Raw genomic sequence first — 20,699 nt, 5'->3', positions numbered from 1 at the left:
TATGTATGTATGTATGTATGTATGTATGTATGTATGTATGTATGTATATGCACGGCGTATGCATGCAGGCCAGAGACAGATGTAGATTTTTTTTATTTTTGTATTGATCTTTACCTAGTAGTTTGACACAAGGTCTCACAGAAACTGAAGCACATTTCAGCTAGGTTACCTTGCCAGGGAGGTCCCAGAATCCACTGGTCTCTACCCACTGGCCAGCACTGGAGATCAGATCATAGACCAACTGGACACAGAAGGGGCAGCTATACTACTTTGCAAATAGAATTGTGAGATACCAGCAGTAATGACGTCAAGACAACACATCAGGGTCAAGCTCTTGGTACTTGGCTCACCTCAGGAGGTTGTAGGCAAGGCATCTGCCCAGTATTCAAGTGTAGGTTGGTTCTCTATTCTTCACCAAATGAGTCTCTCCCTTCCCAATATCATACCAATGCAGACTCCAGGCTAGTCCTACTGACACAGGCCTGCAATCCCAGCTACCTTGGGAGGGTGAGGCAGGAGGTTGCCTCAAGGCTTGCCTGGGCTATGAGCTCAAAGCCAGTTTGGGCAACTTAGCAAAATAAAAACTAGAAACAGGGCTGGGAATATAGCTCTGTTGAAGGGCACTATCTAGAATGTTGAAGACTTTAGGTTGGATCCCCAGTACCACAGCAGAAACAAACATTATATTAAATTCACTCAGGCTAACACTGCCCATCTCTGGTGAGTGGGTGCCTCCTCAAAGCTTGTTATCCTCCCTGAGTCCGGGTGCCCTCAACAGCATGCAATCTGTCTTACATGCTGCTTGGCCCAGACCTGCCAAGGACAGCTTTCCAAAGCACTCCTCAGGGAACAAAATCAGGAAGTCCCTATCTGGGGTTTTGTTTTCAAATTAGCAGTGAATCTACCCTGCTTGATTGCCATACAAATTCCCAGTAACCAAAAGCTTATATATAAACTATTCAGTACCCTCCTCTTCCCCACTGGGACCCTATCATCAGTGTGGGTGATAACAGAATCAGAACACAGGTATCACTTACTGGTTTGACCCACACTACCTTCTGGAGACAACCACACTAAATGCCCTAAGGATCCCTTTCCATTTTCACAGCTGTCTCCATAGGCAGATGTCTGGGTAGCCAGCTGGTCCTGTTCTCCAACTGAGCCCCTGATCACTGCCACCTTTTGTCTGCCTCACCCTGGTCACTGGGTTTGGCCAAAGTCCAATCATCAATAGATTTTCAGGACAGGCACACAGGTGAAGGACCTAACTGTGCTCTTGTTCTTTGTCAACACCCTTCATATCTTTGGCTCACCCCTCACCCTGTCATGTTTACTTTTGTCAGGCAATCTAAGTTTCCTTTACTTTTCCATATAAGCCACTCACTCTTTCTGACAGGAAGCTGGATTTTGGTTTACAACAGGTAGCAGCAAACACAGGCCCTAGGCATGCCACGTAAGTATGTCACCAGTGAGCCACAGCTCAGTGAGCCTTCAGCTCTTTTGAGCTACTCTCAAGGTTTGTGATTTGTTCTCTCAACAGAGCTCAAGCTCAGGGCTCCTCACTTGAATTCATTTTTAGGAAGAATCTGTATTTGTGTGTGGATGTGCCTGTGTAAATGCATGCCTCAAGTGTATGTGTAACCGACAGGCCAGAGAGGGTACTGGATTCAACTTGACACAACCCAGAATAACCTGAAAATAGTCTGAATAAAAGGTTGTCTACATGGGGTTCTCCTGTGGGCATGTCTGTAGGGAACTGTCATCAGTTAATTAATGTGGGAGGAGGCAGCCTACTGTGAGGGTATCATTCCCCTAATCAGACTGTTACAAGTGGAAAAAAATCAAACTGGGCCCAAGCAAGCAAACATGCATTTATTTCTCTCTGCTCTTGGCTGTGACTAGCTGCTTCAAGCTCCTGCCCCAGTGACTTCATGGCATGATGGACCTGGAATTAAAAATTAAATAAGCCCTTTCTCCCCTAAGTTACTTTGGGTTATTTTAGCACAGCAACAGAAAAGAAACTATGACAGTCAGCATGTCGAGTCAGGATTGTGCCAAACCTTTATTGCAATCCCACACCAATGGGTACGTGGCTGTGTACAGGTGGAGGTGACGAGACAAGCAACCTTGGGCCATGACAGCAAACTCTAAGGAACACTGAAGCAATGTGTTGTAAGCACCAATTTATTAAAATGGAGGAAGCCAACGCCATCTGCCCCAGGTGGCAGACACACAGCACCCTCTGTACCTTCTCATGAGCTTGTCATCAGGCTGGACTCACCAGGGAGAGGGATGAGGGTGTTGGTGGGCCAGGATGGGTCTTACCCAACAAACCTAACCACCACGTAACCCACAGATAAATTTTGTTCAACCCAATAATGCTTTATTAAACAAACAAAATACATGTTGCCAACACTTAAAAGTGAATAATTTTATATTTATCCCAGCCCACCCTTCCCAAATCTTACCATGTGACCTCAGATTCCCCTTCCCAGTCCTTCCCTCATTCATTACAACTTCCAGACCCTGGGTTTGGAGGGCCTACCTGCAATATGAGGAGGAACCAGGTCACAGTATTCTTGGAACCAGAACAGGGTATTGGGCACAAACAACAGCCAGCTGCAGACTTGAGACAAAAGGTGGCCCCAACAATCTGGACGGTCCTATCAAAAGGACCCTTAGGAACCTGAGCACCAGCCTCTCATTCTAAGCTGGGGGTGGGTCTCTTGGAGGACAAGGGGCAGGAGTCCAGACACACCAGAGTCACAAGGGATGATTCCCTGGCCTGGTGGGAAGGCAGTGGGGTTGGTTGAGGAACCATTGAGGCCACCTCACCTGGGTTCTCATGACTGGCCATCTGCTGGTCCTCAGAATCCAGCGGCCCCGGAGACCAAGCTTCTTCCCGCAGCTCCATGTTTGGGTCCCTGTTGGAAGGGAACAAGACAGGAAGACAGAGATTATAAGTATTGAACACAACAGAGGACTCCCCAAGGCAGGCACTGTCACTCAGGCAGAACCCTACACAGTAGCAGTGGTGGCTCAAGCTGTGAAACGCCTGACTCAGGAGACAGAGTTCAGTCCCATTAGCTACATGGGCCACAGATATCTGCCCAGAGCCCTGCCCAAATCCACCCAGCTGGAACCTAGCACAGCAACTGTGCAACTCCATCTCCATGGCTCAGTTTCCTCATGGGCAAGATGGAGGACTGAGGTGCATGGGTTTTCAACACAACCATCCAGACTGGGTATTTGCTGGAGGAGGCCCATATGCCTCCAGAGTTATAACACCCAATTGAAGGGCTCCCTAAACCAAGCATGCTCAAGTACAACTGGGAGGAGAAAGCTGTGACAGAAAGCTGCCAATTTCTACATCAAAATACAAGCAACAAAAATAAATTTTAGAGGTAGAAACCCTATACTCCCTGTATCAAACATTGTAGACTGACTGGCTGCCTGAATTTATACTCAGAGCAACTGCAGAGAGCAGGGCTGAACAAGACCGCTCCACAAGGCACACACAGGAACTAACACACACAGGAACATTCTGAACCACAGGTCCCCTACCAGTCCTCATGAATATACACAAGGGGGCCATACAGCCCAAGTGCTGCATGCAAAGGCTTATGGAAATCCCATATGATGACCTCTCCAGAAGCTACTGGGAGAGAAAACCCCAAAACTCTGAAGATGTTTCTTGCAAGAACAGCAAGGGTTAAAGTGGGAAAACTAGAAGGGCAAAGTGTGAGCAAACCATGGGAGTCTACTCCACATTGAGCATGTTTATCTGTGGGGATGGGGGATTGAATAAGGCAGTCACAGGTCATAAGGGTATGAAACCAATAGGGTCTTCCTGCTCATAGAAACTGAGTCCAAATATCTTTTTTTTTTTCTCATCTGACAAACTTACAGAACATGGAAGGTGTGAGGGAAAAAGCTAACAAAATGGGCAGAACCCCACCAGAACACACCAGCAAACCAAGGAAAATGTCAGCCCAAGGTTTCTAGGGATAGCAATGACTCCCTTTTTCTTCTTGAAAGCCAGAGTATAACTTCCTCTTAAGATATGCCCTCCTTGTTTCAGGGGAGTAAACTACCTTATCAGGGACAGGAGCCAAGGCCAAGGGACTTGTGCACAAACAAGCCTCCCATCCACACTCTAAACTCAAGTCCATTCAGAGAAACACCAGGCCCCGCCACTCACAAGGCCTTGCTTTCACATGATGCCCCCACACATAAGAAGGCACCTGAACTTTTTCTGGTCAATCTGCTTTATGTCTGCTTATTTCTCAGACTTAGCAGGGCAACTCTAAGAGTGAGAAAGTTCTGTCTCCCCTACACAAGGCCCCATATGGCACACCATGAACACCAAAACTCCAAAGGAAGCTAGGTATGGTGGTGCATACCTGTTAATACCAGCACCTGAGAAGTGGAGGCAGGACGACCAGAAATTGCAGGCCAGCCTCAGGTACATAATACATCCTGAACCAGCCTGGGTTACATGAGATCTTGTCTCCAAAGTGAAACAGAGAACAACTCCACAAGGAGAACTTGCAAGTACACTGGGAAATGTCAGATGGCACTGTCACTCTGGAAAACAACCCATTTCTCAATCAGTAAGCAGTTACCAAATAACCCCATAGTCCCATTCTTGGCATACACACCACCCGCCCCCCCAAAAAAAAACACATCTGCATAACATTATGAGTGAACAGACATGCAGCGCCATGTGTGACAGCTAAAAAGCAGAAACCAGATGCTAGAAAAAGAAACAAGGGCTAAGCCTATTATTCCATGTGCATGGGCTTCCCAAGGTCAAAGCCCAAAGCCACCAACCACAGTGTAAGACCAGGGCCACATGGTTCCATGAAGTACCAAAGGTCACTAAGTCTAGGGCCACATGGTGTATGGCTCCATGTACATAAACTGCCTGATACCACAAAGTCCAGGGCCACCAGAAATAGGTTTCTGTGTGTGAACTGCCCAAGATTACTAAGCCCAGGGTCAAATAAACCCAGGTGATATAAGATTCTGTGCTCAAGGTTAAAAAAGTCCAGGGACACATGGCATAGGATTCTCTAGATAAGTCCACAGACAAGAAGCACACAAGTGGCTGTAGTGCTAGGACAGGAATGGCAGTGACCATGAACAGGTATGGGCTTCCTTACAGGTAAGGAAAACATTCAGGACTAGACAGATGTGACTGCTATGCAACTCTAAATATGTTAAGTCACTCAATTGTTAAGTAGCATTTTTTTGGCCTGGCAGTAGTGGTGAACACCTTAAATTCTAGCACTCAGGAAGCAAAAGCAGGTGAATTAGAGTTTTGAGGCCAGCATGGTCTACGGGAGTGGGTTCCAGGACAGCCAGGGCTGTTACATAAAGAAACCCTGTCTTCAAAACAAACAAACCACCAGCATATTTTCAGCACACAAAATATCTTTGCTAGAAAGTAAACTTTTAAAAAACGTACATATACATGATTACAAAACCATCAACATCACAAGCACCTTAAGGAAAGAAAACAGGACTTGAGCTGCAGGCACTGCAAGAAGAGAGTGTTGGCCTGTTAAAGGCAGCTGCTAAGTGTGATACTGTTTTCTCACTTAAACAATAAACCCTGAGCTCAAGTACAAGAATTCCCAGCTCCAGCTGACTTCCTACAAGGAGAAAGGCCCAGCTATAAGCAGAGGGGAGGCAGGGCAAGCCCTGCCTGCTTTCTACTCACCTCACCTCTGCAGAATGCCTTCAGTGGTCAGAAGAAGACAGCCTCTATTTCCTGAAAGCCAGGAAGCCTTACTTATCAGGCAGTAAGGCAACCCCCAAGGACACTGAAGCCCAAAAGAGTTGGCAGGATGAGAGGCAAGGATGCAGAGCCTAACCTGTGGTGGCTGGAAAAGGTTTGCTGGACTGGCCAAATTCTTCCTACTGACACTGACACAATGGTATCTCCCCCCAATGGTCACATTTCAAATGTTCTGAGTCACCTATATGAATCACAATTTTGGTTTGCACTGTGACCCATAAAGCTTCAAATATTTAGAGGAAAAGTTTGGTTGACTCCTAATGTTAAAAGCAAGAGATGTGAAAAATAAAGGCAGCTTTCAAAGCCAAGCACTGTGGGAGCCATGAGAAAAGCCTAGTTTATGCTCCAGGCATGTGCTGCTGCTATTGATTACTGTCTGTTAAGTTCCCCTGAACCAAGGGAGCACACAAATCCACAGCACAGGTGGGCCCAGAATACAGGAAGGGTTGGCTCCTACTGCAGAGGTAAAATACCACATAAAATGTCCTGGTAGGGACTGGAGAGATAGCTCAGTCTGGAGAGGCCTGCCACAAAAGCCGAAGTTCAGTCCCCAGAACCCATGTAAAAGCTGGATAAGGCAGTACACCTGTTCCCCACTGCTGGGGAAATGGAGACAAAAGAATTCCTGAGCCTTGCTGGCCAGGAGTCTAGGAAAATGGGGAGCTCCAGGCTCAAAGACAGTTTTAAAAATTAGGAAAATGACTGGGAAAGACTTGCCATCAATGTCTGACCTCCAGGCACACACAAATGCCCTTAAAAGTTTAGACTTCAGAAGGGGAAGGCATTCTGTTCCTCCAGCCTTGGCCCCAGGCTCCTGAAGGCAAGCTGGCAAAGAGGTACAGCAGGCCACACATCACAAGAGTTTGGGTTTATCTGGGTAGTAGAGGCAGCTCTTCACCAGGCCTCAGAGATGCCCCTCTTATGTCCTGTCTCCTTTAGACAACAGAGCAGCAGGAATGTCTGTCTAGGTGACTGACTAGAGCAGGACAGAATGCTCTCTATAGGAGTTGACAACACCTGTCGAACTTAAGCAAACTGAGAGAAGGCCTGATACCAGAGAGGCACGCACCTCTCTGAACCTGGAAAATCCCAGCCTGGAAGCTCAACCCAAGTGTTACAACAGCTGCACACTGTGACCCTGAACAATGAAGAGGTCTCAGACCCTCAACTAAACCCTTGCAGGACAGGTGTTTTAAAGCTGTGTGAAGCCTCCAGTGTAAGCAAGTTTGTGGGGATGAATCAGGGATTCCCATTCTTGCAAAGGGTTTAAGAAGGGTATCCACTCCTCTACACATCCCATCCATTCATTCACCCATTCATGAAGGTTAGTGTTGGCCCTCTTGTTCAAGTTCTCAAGGTGTGGAGCCCTGAAATCTCAAAACCAGGGGAGTGGCATTTTTCGTCTGCAAGGGAGGCACAGAGGAACCAGGGGAATCTTGGGAGACACAACCCAGCTCTGAAGTCTCAGGACTATTCCCTGGAGAAGGGCCCCAACATGAACACTAGAAAACTCCAAGATGTGCAAGGGTGTTGAGTGGCAGAGCTCATGACTGCTGTGTGACAGAGGCCCTAGGTTTGATCTCTAGATCAAACTAGATCTCTAGTCTCCAGAAGCTCCACAGAAATAAAAAGAATAGTCCAGGCCAGGCAACTTCTGACCAGGAACCCTCAAAGTGCGATCCACCCTCGACTTTTCCTCCTCCTCTCCCTTGTCAGCCAGAACCTCCAGCCTCTCCACATGCTCACCTTGCTCTGACTTCCACCTTGCAGAGGTAGACGTAAGGGCAGCCCCTCTCAGGCCCCACCTCTCCCAGCAGGGCCCTTAAGCAATCCAATTAGCACAAGGATCTGACAGGGCTATTAAGCCCAGACAAATTATTGTTATTATTGTTCTTATTAGACCCCACCCACCCCCTCTGGATGCCTGCCCACCAATTATCCCCTTGCTTTCTTCTGCTGCCAATCTCACCTCCTCTTTCCCATGCCTGCTGGGCCTGGGTGCAGAAGCAGGCCCTCGTGCCCCTCATCCTCTCACACTCAACTGCTTCCCCCTTCCTGCCTGGTGTCCCTCCTTCTCTCCTCCCACCAGCAGTAAGGAGTGACATCCAAATGCACCTCATTTCTTACCTTCCAGTCATATCCAAACCACCTGTCCTCTTCCAGTTTTCATTAGCAAACACCCTCTCTGACTTCTCTGTCACCAAGTGCCCCTAACTACTTTTGACTCTCAATAACCCACCCCTACCCCCACATCCCTGGGTCGCCAGCAAGGACATCATCTCCCCCTTTCTCAAAGGCCCCAACCACGCCATTGTCTCCTCTGATCTTTCCCTTCCTTTCTCTTTTTACCTGTCCAGCCCGAGACCAGCTTCTGGGTGTTTTCCCTTGCTGGCATCCCAGTTCTGGATCCACCCTGAGCCTCTCAAGACCATGAACTTAATCTTTGTAAAAAGTTAGTTCAAATAACCCAAATAAAAACTGGGCAAACAAGCTGAGGCAGATGGTTCAGTGGCTGCACAAGCATGTAAACAAGTCCACATCCCCAGCACCCACATAAAAACACTACATGTAGCAGTACAAACCCGCAACCCCAACACTGGGAAGGAGAGATAGGCCTGCTTGGGCAGGGGAGCTTACAAGGCCAACTGAATAATCTAGCCAAAAGGGTGAGCCCCAGGCTCAATGAGACCCCCATCTCAGAAAACAGGGTGAAGGGGCTAGAGAAATGCTCAGTGAATAGGCAGTTTACAAATGGACTTCAGTTCCACAGGAGCCCATGCCCTCTTCTGGCCGAGTATTTGCATACACATGGCACAAATAAATAGGTATGCAGACAAGTTAATTACGTAAGTAAATAAATCCTTAAAATAAGAAAGAGAAGTGACTGAAGTCAACTTCCAGATGTGCACACTCATAAGTATCTGCACACACATGCACACACACAAGACCACACAAACCCTACCCTGGGCAAAAGGTCTGAATTGAATAGCCTTGTCTTCAAAGATATCCAGATGGCCAGTGAGCACATGAAATGATGCTGCCAGAGGGAATTTCAAGCACAGCCATAAAGAGGCACCACTTCACACACAGGCTACTGTCATGAGGATATACTGGTGAGGATATTGAGAAAGGAAGCCTTCGGCTTGGCTGGTAAGGGGCAAAGTGGCACACCTGCTTTGGAAAACACCTGGCAGTCCCTCAAGGTTACAATCACCATCAACCCAGCAATTTCACTAGTCTACACCCTAGAGTACCACCCTAGAATACCACCCTAGAGTGGAAGAAAAAAAAAAATACTGCCACATGAAAATCTAGATGCGAATGTTCAGGGAAGCAATATTCATAAAAGCCAAAATGAGACAATACAAATGGACATGTGAAGCAAGGCACTCAGCCATGAAAGGAGTGAGGCACTGACACACACAACGAAGTTGAACTTCAAAGGCTTTCTGCTTCTAAAGCAAGCCAAATTCGGGAAAGCACATACTGCTCAACCCTATATAAGAAACCTAAAATAAGCAAACCCATACAGCAACAGTTCTCAACCTGTTGGGGGGGGGGGTGTCGCATGTCAGATATCCTGCATATCAGATATAATACATTACAACTCACGTCAGTAGCAAAATTAGTTATGAAGTAGCAATGAAAATAATTCTATGGCTGGGGGTCATCACAACATGAACTGTATTAAAAGGTCACAGCATTAGGAGGAAAAAGAAATGGCTCCCAAGGCTAGGGCAGGCAGAAAGGAGTGACTGCTGAGGGTTAGTTTCTCTTTGTAACAATGAATTTTCTAAAATCTCCTTTGATGATAGACACACTACAGTGGACATGCTAAAAACCAACAATCTGCACTTTCAGTGGGTAAACTGTACGTTACGGAAGGGACCCTCTAATTCAGTAAAACTGCCCTGCCCAAACCAGCCCCATCACACAGATCCACCACACCAAAAATTCGCCCTAGGTCCCACAGGACCCCAGTCTAGCCTAGGTTCTGCAAACTCCCATCTTCCAGACTGGAAGAATCCTGCCCTGAGTTTCTAGCTGCCTGCTCTTCCTCCTCCCCTCTCAAGGGCTGACTCAATTATCTCCTCCTCCTATGCCCAGGCCCCACCTCCTGTCACATGCCAGCTTTGTTATTATTGCTATCATCTTTCTATTTCCTTCTGGGATCCCTGAGGGCAAGTACTAAGCATGCCAGGTACCTTTTGTTCCAGAATGTTACATAGATGGGCCACTAGCTAACCTCTCAGCCCACTGTCCTGCTGTCCTTCACTAGGGTGCTCCTTACAGCAACCACTCTGCTTTCCCATTCTGCCTATGTTTGCAGTGGCCTTTCCCCTCATGCCAGACCCTTCAACTTCCTCTTTAACCAAGCCCTGCATCTAGCACCAGACCAAAGCTAAGCCTTCATCTCCTCAGCCCAAGGGGCAAGGCTTGACCCTCTAGTTGATGCATCCCACTGTTTGTCATCCCTAGGTTCTTTCTTATGCTTGTTCTGCAGGGATGAGCTCCTGGGGACTGCTCCATCTTATCCAGTTTTGATAGTCACACTCTGAGAACGTCATCTGCGCCTCATGCAGATCTGAGGGTGTATTTAGACACGGCATGGAGCCAATTCCTTGGTCCTCCTGGTCTTACCTCCAGTGTTTCAGCTGGTGAGATGTCTCTGCCTCCTAACTGGTCTAGCATAACCATTTCCTGTGGGTTCTAGTGCATTCAGTAGAGCACAGTCACTGTCAACCCCAGGCTAGGGCCTGCTTGGCAAGGAAAAGAAGTAAACATGATCAGGATAAAGGCGTTGGCCCCACCTCCCCCAGGAGAGCCTTCTAAATCCTTAATCCACTGTAAAGCTGTGACACACCTGGCACTCTGCTGGAGCAGTCCCTAAGGGGCACCCTGCTCCTCCCTGGCCAACTGCAGCTAGGAAGTAGAAGCCAAGTCAGACCTGGATTTGCAGCACTAGTTCTCAGCCCCAAATGTGTCTGTAAATCTTCAGGGTCACTCCTGAGCACCTGAATTCTTAACCATTAGCAAGTAACTGAACTGCCAAATAAAACCCTCTTCAGGAGTACACTGTGTATGCTGTACAGATTTATCAGTAACATCAGCTAGCCCAGCATGGGGTTGGAGTGGGATATCAACAGCGGGGTGCTTGGGATTGGTGGGAGGGGCAAAAGGGAACTGTGTCTCCTGCTCAACTTTTTTGTGAACCTAAAACTCTCTAAGAACATTTTGCACTACAGATAAAAAAAAAAAAAAAAAAACAACTCATGGGCCATCTCACTCAGCCTCTGGGCTGGGCTGTTTTCTAGGTGTGCAGATACCACCTGGCCTTATGCCTCTCTAGATCTGCTGAGGCACCACGACTATGTGCCAAGATCCAGAATAAAAAATTCCTCCCTGGGAAGCCTTCCCAACTCTTCCCCTCTCTCTGCTGTAACTGTCTTCCTTGGCCAACAGTACAGATCACATTCACCAAGTGCAGATTAGACCACAAGCTCTGAGGTACATGGTACTCCAAGTGCATAAGCTTGGATCCTGATCCCCTGAACTGACAGGGAGAGAGAGAGAGAGACCAGAGAACAATTCCTACAGGCACACCGCCAGGGTCAGAATCTACCCCACTGATGATGACCAACCATGAGACCTAGGCAAAGTGCATCTCACCCCAAACCAGTAGTAAATCATGACACATGCCCAGTACTGAACAAGAAACCTGCAGACACCTTACACCAACAGACACACAAGGGAGCATTTATTAAACACCATCAACATTATACCTCTTTCAGAGATGAGAAAGCCAAGATAACTGAGTGGCTAAAACAATGTCATACAGCCACAGAGAAAAGGCCAAGTCAAACCTGTGTCGGACAGACATCCTCTCAGGACATTGGCATTGCTCCCAATTAAAATCTGTCCTGTAGGCTGAGTCCTCAGTAATCTGGCAGATTCCTATCTTAAACCTAAAGTTCTTTCTATGGGTTTCCCTCCCTCGAACATCACAGGGAATATCCAGCAGATTGAGTCCTCAAAGGAGGGCATGAACTATGCTCAGTCCTGACCAACTGACCCTGCACACAGACCCTTGCCCTTAGCTTTGAGACTGAGATTGCATCTGATGTGTGTCTAGTAGTTCCCAGCATTATCCCCTGCAGGGCAGGAACTCCCACATGGAGCTAGACAGAACTCCCCAATGGACCACAGGAGAGAAGCCACTGTTCTAGGAGCCCAAATAGAGAGGCCAAACAAGAAACCAAGGCAGAGACAGAAGAGGAAAAGTACAAAAGCAAGGGGGTTGCCCAGACCACTTGGATGGGGCTGGGATGGTCTCCACACAGCTCTCTGCAATCCACCTCAAGGCCACTGGCATTAGGACAGTGACAGCTCAGTTTCCTACCCACCCTGCTGGCTAGTGAGGCCTCCACCACAGTTGGCATGGATCTCAATTCTTACCAACCATTCCAGCCACCAGCAGAAGTCACCTCTGCTTATCCTACTATGCTATAGGTCCCCTATAATGAGAGGCCAGGTCTCAAGAGTCTTGCAGCCAGCAGCCCTGAATGCAGGAGTCCTCCTGACATTTTACCCATGAGAATAGGGAAACAGTAACCCCAACCCAAAGGCTAACACTTAAGAAAAGGCCTATAACCCCAGATTCAGCCTTGCCCAAAAGAACTGGTCCAATAAAGGGATGGCACTACAATCATGGGCCTACACATACTATATCCAGAAAGTGCTTTAGGGCCTAGGGCACACAAGTACCAACTCAAGCACCTGTCTATCTTGCCAAAACCAAGGTGACAACCTCTGTCCCAGGGCCTCAGAGAACTTAGCACCAGGTGCCTGCCAAGCTCTCAGAGAAAACTATCAAGTGTTCAGTCTCTCCTAAATATGGAGGCACAATACCTAGCATATCCCTGTGTTAGTCAGAGTATGACAATATGGTTTTGCAAAGCTTGTGAAGTGTGTCTAGGCACCCCCAAGAGCTATCAGTGTCCATCAGTGACTACATAGTTGTTGATAGCCTTGAGCTATGCATCCTGCCATCTCCCATAAGACCCAGGGTCCCTCTGTCCAGGACCCACCAATGTTAATGTTAATCACAATGCTCCTGCACTGTGATCACAGCATGTACTCCCTGAAGGCCCCAGAAGATCTCTCATGGCCACTCTGGCATATCTTACTCTTGTCCTGAGCATCTCCAAAAAGGAACTACAAGATCCTTGTCAAGTTGACCAGTATCACCCACCACTAGGTCTGGCCCATGGAAACCTTGAGAATGTCTCTCCAATCCACTTGGTGTCCCCAGCAGAGCAATTCAATGTCCTGGGACTAACTGTTTGCAGTCTTGATGGACTGGGCTTATTCAAGGAACAGTAACAATGTTCCTCCACTTAAGGAGACTGATGAGGAAACAGCCTGTGAAAGGGGAGGTGACACATCCAAGGTCACAGAACTATAAAAGAGTCAAGACTGGGCCTCAGAAACATTGGCTCCAGAGACCTTCTGAGTAACTCTTGCCTGAAAAAGTAAAGTATGATAATTCTTGTTCTGGAGAGAATACTGGTATCATTTACATTGTGTCATCATGGGAACAGCATCAAGTTTATCTATGGCTGAAGTTAGGATGCTGAAGCAAGGCTCTGAGCTTCAGAGCCCGTGGGGAATTGTCCCAGTAGCTGCAACTCATTCTTGAATTTCATTATGGGCCAAACCCGAGGATATATGCCCTTCCCAATCTGTTCTCAGCTCAGATGGAGACTACAGGAGTTAGGCCAAGTCAGAATCTGATGTGAAAGTTCTCTGGGCCATGGCAGCACAGCACTCGACTCCAGAGAAGAAGGCAGGGAAGGTTAGCTGCACCTGACCCAAGAGGCTTAGGGCCCACTTGTGCTTTCCCCAGAGCTGAAGCCAGCTCTCAACTAGGTCCTCAACATGGGGGTGAAGGGGAACGCCAACAAATCGCTTTTTTAAAAACGACCTACGCAATTCTCTTGGGCTGTGCTGGATCGGGTCTCAGCTTCTGCTTTCCACCCCTACTTTGTGTTCATCTTCCTCTCCTGGTGCCCAATACAGGCCTGGCACTAAGACAGGTGTCGGTTCACTTGGTTCTGCGTCTGTGGATCATTATTCCGACTGACCTTTGCAAGTGCTAGGGCCGGGATTTGGGGGTCACCCTGTAACCTAATCTTACGCAGACTGGAACGGAGGCCGAAGGGCTGTTGAGGGGCGGGGCTCCAATGGGACACTGCCCTGAGTCCGCCCAGGGGAGGAAGGCAACTGTCCAGGCTGAGCCCTACGGCCCACGCGGCGCTGACCTTGGCCTGGTGTTTCCCCTCCCGGGACTTGTTTCCTGCAGCCCGTCAGCACGCGCAGCCAAAATAGATGAATGGGCCTCCCACCGCCTGCATCCCCGTAATTACCCGGCGGATCAAAGACCAGCACATGGCGCCCGGGGCAGCAACGGACCAGGCCGACTTGAAATGGGGAAGGAGGGGACATGGAAGGACTGAGGCCTAGACTGTCCCTAGGCCGCCGTTTCCGGTCAGGCCGGTCCAGGCGGCGGGGGCCCTTCCCCCATCAGGCATCACCCCACCCCCCAAAAGTTCCCGGCTTTTCTGGCCATGGCCGGCAGCAAGGAAGGTCCGGGAGGTCCGGACTCCACCGCCCGCGTAGTGGAGGTGCCAGCCTGCCCCGCAACAGCCGCACGAGTCGCGCACGCGCACTGCCCCAAGCCGCCACGCCAATCACCCCCCCCCCCCCCACACCCCCCGCGCGCGCGCGCGAGAACACACCGGCGCGCGCCCGCTCACGCCCACCCACCCCAACCCCTAACACGCCGCGCACGCGCACTCGCCCGCTCTGCTGCGCTCGCCCTCCCGCCTCCCCACCCACCCCCGTCCGAAGCCAGGCTTCCCGACACGCGCCCACCCCAGCCCCTCAGCGCACGCCCCCCTGAGCCCACGGCCGCCCTCACCTCCTCGGCCCCGGGGCCGCCGCGCCGCACCCTTCCTCCTCTCGCCTGCCTCGCGGATGGTGGCAGCGGCGGCAGCGGCGACTCAGACCCTGGGGTCAGGGGGACGGGCGCCCAGGCCGGAAGTGACCTTCCTGGCCGCTTCCGCTCGCGCCTCTCCCTGTCCTCCCCCTCCCGGGCCGCCACCGCTTCCTTGCCGCTCTAGGCATACGAACTCCGCGACCCCTGACCGCCACCCTTCTCCAGCTCTATGGTACCGAGAGTCGCCTCAGGACGCCACTTCCGGATTTATCTAGGACCTGGGTCCTCCGTCCTGCTCTATGGTGCCTCGCTCGGAGGGGCTCCGGCCCCGCCCCCTCCCAGGACAGAAGGCCGGGCTCGACCCGTTAGGAGCACACTTCCGGGTGCCGGGGCGGCCCCCAAACCCAGCCTTGCCGTTCGCGCCTGCGTGGTGAGCTGCCGTCGGGGACGCTCCCGCCACTCCGGTCCTCCTGGCGTCTCTATCACTGTAACCCCTTCCGCCCCGGGTCTCTTTCAGGCCAAACGCCGGTCTCTTCAAAAATTCGGTTCCCTCGGTCTACGACCCTGTATCTCCTGGACTGCGGGTTGCATTATGGGACAACCTTATCTTGAGGTCCGCCTCCGTTTTGCAGAAGACCAGAGGTTACATCACCTTATAGCGACACAGCAAGAATGACGGAGCCTGGGCTCGAACCTTCAAAGTCTGCCTCCAAATTACGTGTTTCTCTATGACCTAAACACTCTTTCCTGGAAGGAAGGTCCATCACGGTTTTCAAGAATGCTGATGATAAAAAGAATGAAAAACCCTCTGCAGTTAACCTGCTTCCAAAACACAAGTTGAAACATGAATGCCAATGTTAGCTTCTCTTGAGACAAATGATATAGCAATGGTCCAAAACTACCTTTAAAAAAGCAGACATCAGGTGCTGCCAGTATTTGGACTAAGTGAAGTATGTACCTTCTTTGACACAAACTCCTCCTTCACCAGAGAAAATCCCGTACAGACTAAAAAAGCAAAGCCTAGAGACAAAAAGATATGGCACCTGTGGACAAGCTAAGAAAATGAAAAGCATAGGTGTCCCCTTAGCAAGATACAGACTATACACGCCCCAGAAGCACCATCCAATCTTTGCTGCTAGGGCTGTTAGGGTGGGTAGAGAAGTAGGAAATCCAAGAGGAGGCCTATGCTGAGCCCTGTAATAGAAAATGACCAAGCTGCCTGTAATTCATGTTCAAATGCTGGAACTTCTGTGGCTAGATTAAAGATAAACCAGCAAGGACCTTTCAGTGGTCGATAAAGATCACAGCTGATCGAAAGGCTAAAGGTAAACCGATGGCAAGGGCTTTAAAATGGCTCCAAAGCTAAAGAGTAAACAGAGAACAGTAAAAATAATTAACTAGTCCTTCCTAGCTCAAAGCTAACAAAACTAAAAGGCAACCTGGCAGTAAAAAACACGGTTAGGGGTAGTTATCATCCCATCCTGAGTCCTAGGCCGCACAGAGGAATTCTTAGAATATTAGACCAAGTAGTATGAAGGTTAAATATTTCCTTCACATGCATACACGCTTGAAAGAGTGTGGAGTAAAAGTTGGGGGGTTGGAGGGGTGTGAATGCTCATTCACCTAATACCCATGAAACCCTGAAGGGTACAGTTTTGTGCTCCTTCAATAAAAACAAGGAACAAAGGCCCTAGGCACCCTAGGCTTTCTCTTATCTCTTCAAACATATATATTCACATATATGTATGTATATGTGTGTGTGCATATATATATATATATATATATATATATATATATATATATATGTATGTATGTATTTTTTTAACTCAGTAAGGGTGCAATTCTGTCTCCCCATTTCCCTTCTCATATCCCACTATACCTCCAACTTGATGCTAAGGGTACATTCCCTCCCTAACTCCAACCAACTACTCTCAAGTCACTTTTTGTATCTGATGTGTGTGCGCATGTGTGTGTGCATGCACTTTAAGGTCAGAGTGCAACTATCCACAGTTGGTTGGTTCTCTTCTTCTATCATGTGGGTCCTGGTAGTCTAAGCCAGTCTCAGAGGTTAAGAGTGCTTGCTACTCTTCCAGAGTCCCCAAGTTTGGTTCCTAGCACCCACATAGTAGAGCTCTCAACCACTTGTAACTCCAGCTCCAGGAAATGCAACTGCCTCTTCAGGCCTCTGCAGGTGCCTATACTGGCATGCATACAGACAACATACAGACACACAGATATACACATAATTAACAATAAAATCTTTATTATAAAGCCATGGAACTGAATAAGATAGGATGACAAGAGAGAGTTTATGTGGAGAAAGAACAGCAAACTGGTGGGCGTGGGACTGTCACTTGACACAAACTGACCAGTCAGTAGCCTTCCCTGGCATTCTCTGAATCAGACAGGAGAGCCTATGGGTCCTGTGATAGCTGGAGTTGGCAATCTCTAGAGCTGGGAACAGCCTTGTCTCTCAGAGTGTGGGGTGAGCCTGTTGGTAGAGGAAACATATGAGGTTGTGCAGAGAAGAAACAGACAAAGGAAGGCCCAGCCCTTCACAGGCCAAAAGCCTTGGGTGCTCCTAAGACTCCCTGGCATTCCTCTTGGCTTGTCTCACTCTTCTCCCAAGCCATGTCTCCAATACCCCCCACACACACACACACACAAATGTATACTGGCCTTTAACTGCTTCTGCCTGCCTGAGTTTCTATCACCAAACATCTCAATCCTGGTTCCACGTAAATCAATAGCCTCCAGAGTCACTATGCTCACATGAATTCCCAGGTACACATGTCTGAGTGGCAGCCCCCATCATAGAGCCCTTTGAAAACCCACTAACAGAGGGGCTGCACCTGTTGAAATACAATGAATACAATCCCTTTAAAGGTCCCCTGGTTACACACACACACACACATGCATGCACACTTGTCTTTCGCAAATTATTATTACAAAAATTAGTAACCATTTTTTTTAGTTTTCCTTGGACCTTCAAAATGTTTTTGTTTATCTTTCCTTCTCTTCCCATAAGGGAGTGTAGGCCATTATCTCAAGGTGGGGGCCTCAAGTATGCAGCATTGGCATCACTCAAAAACCTATGAGGAATGTAGAACCCTGGATTCCTTTTTAGACTGACTAGGTTAGATCTGTATTTTTTTTTTAGATTCATTTTATTGTTTTTATTTATATGTGTGTGTGTGAGTATCCACTGGCATTCTGAGTGAATACCACGTATGTACCCAAAGAGGCCAGAAGAGGACACTGGATCCCTTAGAACTAGAGTTAACAGGTAGCTGTGAGCCTCCTAACATGGGGCTGCTGAGAACTGAATGTGGGTCCTCTGAAAAAGCAGCAAATGCTTTTAACTTCTGAGCCCTCTCTAAAGCCCCCAGAATCTGCATTTTAACACTGGCCCTGAGGGATCCTCCTACCCTGAGTACCAGAATACAGTACAAGGTCTTGTTCAGGCTCAAAATGAACAATAAGAAGGACTGGGTGAGATTACATTATCTATACCCTCCATTTTTTCTCTGAAAGATTGCATTGGTGATCCAAAAGATGGATCAGTGAGTAAAGGTGCCTACCTCCAAGCCTGATGACCTGAGTTCAGTCTCCAGGACCCAAATGGTAAAAGGAGAGAGCCAACTCCCACAAGTTGTCCTTTGACGTACTTGCCCCGTGGCATGCATGTCCTTTACCTAAAACAAAATAAAAATTTTCACAATGGAATACTACTCAGCAATTTAAAAAAAAAAAAAAAAAGGGAAATGATGAAATTTGCAGGCAAATGGTGGGAACTAGAAAAGATCATCCTGAGGAGTGAGTTATCCCAGAAGCAGAAAGACACACATGGTATATAATCACTTATAAGTGGACATTAGATATATAATATAAGATAAACATACTAAAATCTGTACACCTAAAGAAGCTAAGCAAGGAGGAGGACCCTGGTAAGATGATCAATCCTGATGCAGAAATGCAAAGGAGATGGACATGGGAAGAGAGAGAAAACAGGCCACAGGACAGGAGGGCCGTGGAAAGACTTTACCTAGCAAGGTATCAAAGGAGATGCTGAGACTCATAGCCAAACTTTGGGCAAAGTGCAGGGAATCTTATGAAAGAAGGGGGAGATAGGAAGACCTGGAGGGGACAGGAGCTCCACAAGGAGAGCAACAGATCAAAAAATTCCGGGGACAGGGTCTTTGCTGAAACTGATACTCCAACCAAGGACCATGCATGGAGATGACTGAGAACCCTTGAACAGATGTAGTCCATGGCTGCTCAGTCTCCAAGTGGGTTCCCTAGTTACGGGAACAGGAATTGTCTCTAACATGAACTCAGTGGCTGGCTCTTTGATCACCTCCCCCTGAGGGAGGCCAGCCTTACCAGGCCACAGAGGAAAACAGTGCAGCCAGTCCTGATAAGACCTGATAGGCTAGAGTCCCTATCAGTGGACTTGGGGAGGGGCAATGAAGGAGATGAGGGACAGTGGGTGGGATTGGGAGGGGATGAGGGAAGGGGCTACTGCGGGGATACAAAGTTAATAAACTGTAATTTATAAAAATATAAATTTGAAAAATAATTTTAATGTAAATAAACAGATAAAAGATTGTACTGGGGACTGGCAAGATGACTCGATGGATAAAGGCATTTGCCACCAATCCTGAGAGCCTGAGCTCCACCCATAGACTGCCAAAACGCATTGGAACTCTCCAGGCTGCAGACAGAGTTAAAGAGCCCTTGAACAGCTCCTCTAGTGTTTGTCTCTGGGATTCAAGCCCTGTTACCTATAAAGTTTGTTTTTCCTTGATAATATCAGGAAATGATGAGCCTTTAGGCTTCCATTTGGTTGAGGTGAATCATGCTTCAGCAATGGTAAAATGTCGAGGCAAAGGTAATGAGATGTAAAGGAGCAAACTTTAAAACCTGGTAGACATTCCCTTTCTGTGAACCTAGGAGGATCTCATCTGCAGATTCTAAATGGTTCTGGAAAATGCTTCCATCCCTTTCTCTTCTTGTAGCAGCAGGTATTGTTTATCGAAGGTGTCTGTTCCCAAAAATTCTATGCCACACAATATAAAATGTTTCTGTTGTGGCTTCAGTCTGAACTTGCACTTGCATGTTTGCTCCTGGTGAGGTGGCTGGGCCTTATTCACAGATCCTTCTGGATGTGAAGGTGGGAGAGTCACCACTGAGTCCTTCAGGGTAAGGTGAGGTAGGAGGCACAGGAAGTCCTTGACACTCCATTATCTCTTCACAGAGAAAAGCCACTGCAGGACTTGAGAAGGTCATATTGTTCAGTTGATAGAACATTTGCGAGTGTGCACAGAGTCCTTGGTTAAATGCCCAGCTTCATACCTCAGGCATGGTGCATCCCTTGTAATCCCAGAGCTCTGGGGGTGGAGGGAGGAGGATCTGAAATTGAAGGTCACCCTTGGCTACATTGGACACATTTTTCATGGGTCTTCAAGATAGTTACTTGAATGTTTGGTTAGAACTTGTTCCCACGAAATAAAACTAACAAATTATTTCTTTTTGCTTGTTAAGGGTTTTGTTTTGTTTTTAAAATTTTTTGTTATTTTTTCCATATGAGTATTTGCCTGAATATATATGTGTGTGTACCATGTACATGCCTAGTGACTGAAGACACCAGAAGAGAGTGTTAGAGCCCTTGGAACTGGAGTTACAGGTGGCTGTGAGCCACCATTTGAGTGCCGAGAACTGAATCTGGGTCCTCTGCAAGAGCAGCCAGCCCTTAACTGCTGAGCCATCTCTCAGCCTCAGTTGTTTGTTTGTTTGTTTGTTTGTTTGTTTGTTTGTTTGAAACAAGGTCTTATGAGTCCAGTTTGACCTCATACTTGCTATGTATGGAAAGATGACCTTGACTTTCTAATCCTCCTG

General features: G+C 48.1%; 1 protein-coding gene across 15 annotated transcripts in view; it reads right to left on the bottom strand.

The window, feature by feature from the left end:
• The window catches only part of Znf787 (zinc finger protein 787), a 21,332-nt gene extending 5,975 nt beyond the window's left edge, over positions 1 to 15,357 (bottom strand). The window contains exons 1-5 of one of the 15 annotated variants that reach the window (XM_055621886.1): positions 14,784 to 15,008; positions 10,445 to 10,560; positions 4,404 to 4,587; positions 2,836 to 2,924; positions 2,546 to 2,653 (exon numbers count right to left, since the gene is read on the bottom strand). In XM_055621886.1, coding sequence (XP_055477861.1) covers positions 2,546 to 2,653; positions 2,836 to 2,924; positions 4,404 to 4,471 — 265 coding nt within the window. In that variant the 5' untranslated portion in view covers positions 4,472 to 4,587; positions 10,445 to 10,560; positions 14,784 to 15,008. Of the gene's footprint in view, positions 1 to 2,545; positions 2,664 to 2,835; positions 2,925 to 4,403; positions 4,588 to 5,725; positions 7,670 to 10,444; positions 10,561 to 13,791; positions 14,182 to 14,229; positions 14,497 to 14,783; positions 15,009 to 15,037 lie in introns of those variants that run through there. The other 14 variants (XM_055621887.1, XM_055621888.1, XM_055621892.1 and 11 more) reach the window with 14 other exon arrangements.
• Positions 15,358 to 20,699: the final 5,342 nt, after the last annotated feature.

The sequence above is a fragment of the Psammomys obesus genome, unplaced genomic scaffold (genome assembly GCF_907164565.1).
Source record: "Psammomys obesus unplaced genomic scaffold, mPsaObe1.curated_primary_1811, whole genome shotgun sequence".
NCBI classification, from domain to species: domain Eukaryota; kingdom Metazoa; phylum Chordata; class Mammalia; order Rodentia; family Muridae; genus Psammomys; species Psammomys obesus.
The sequence above is the reverse complement of the archived record's forward strand: the minus strand, read 5'-3'. Positions and strand labels throughout refer to the sequence as shown.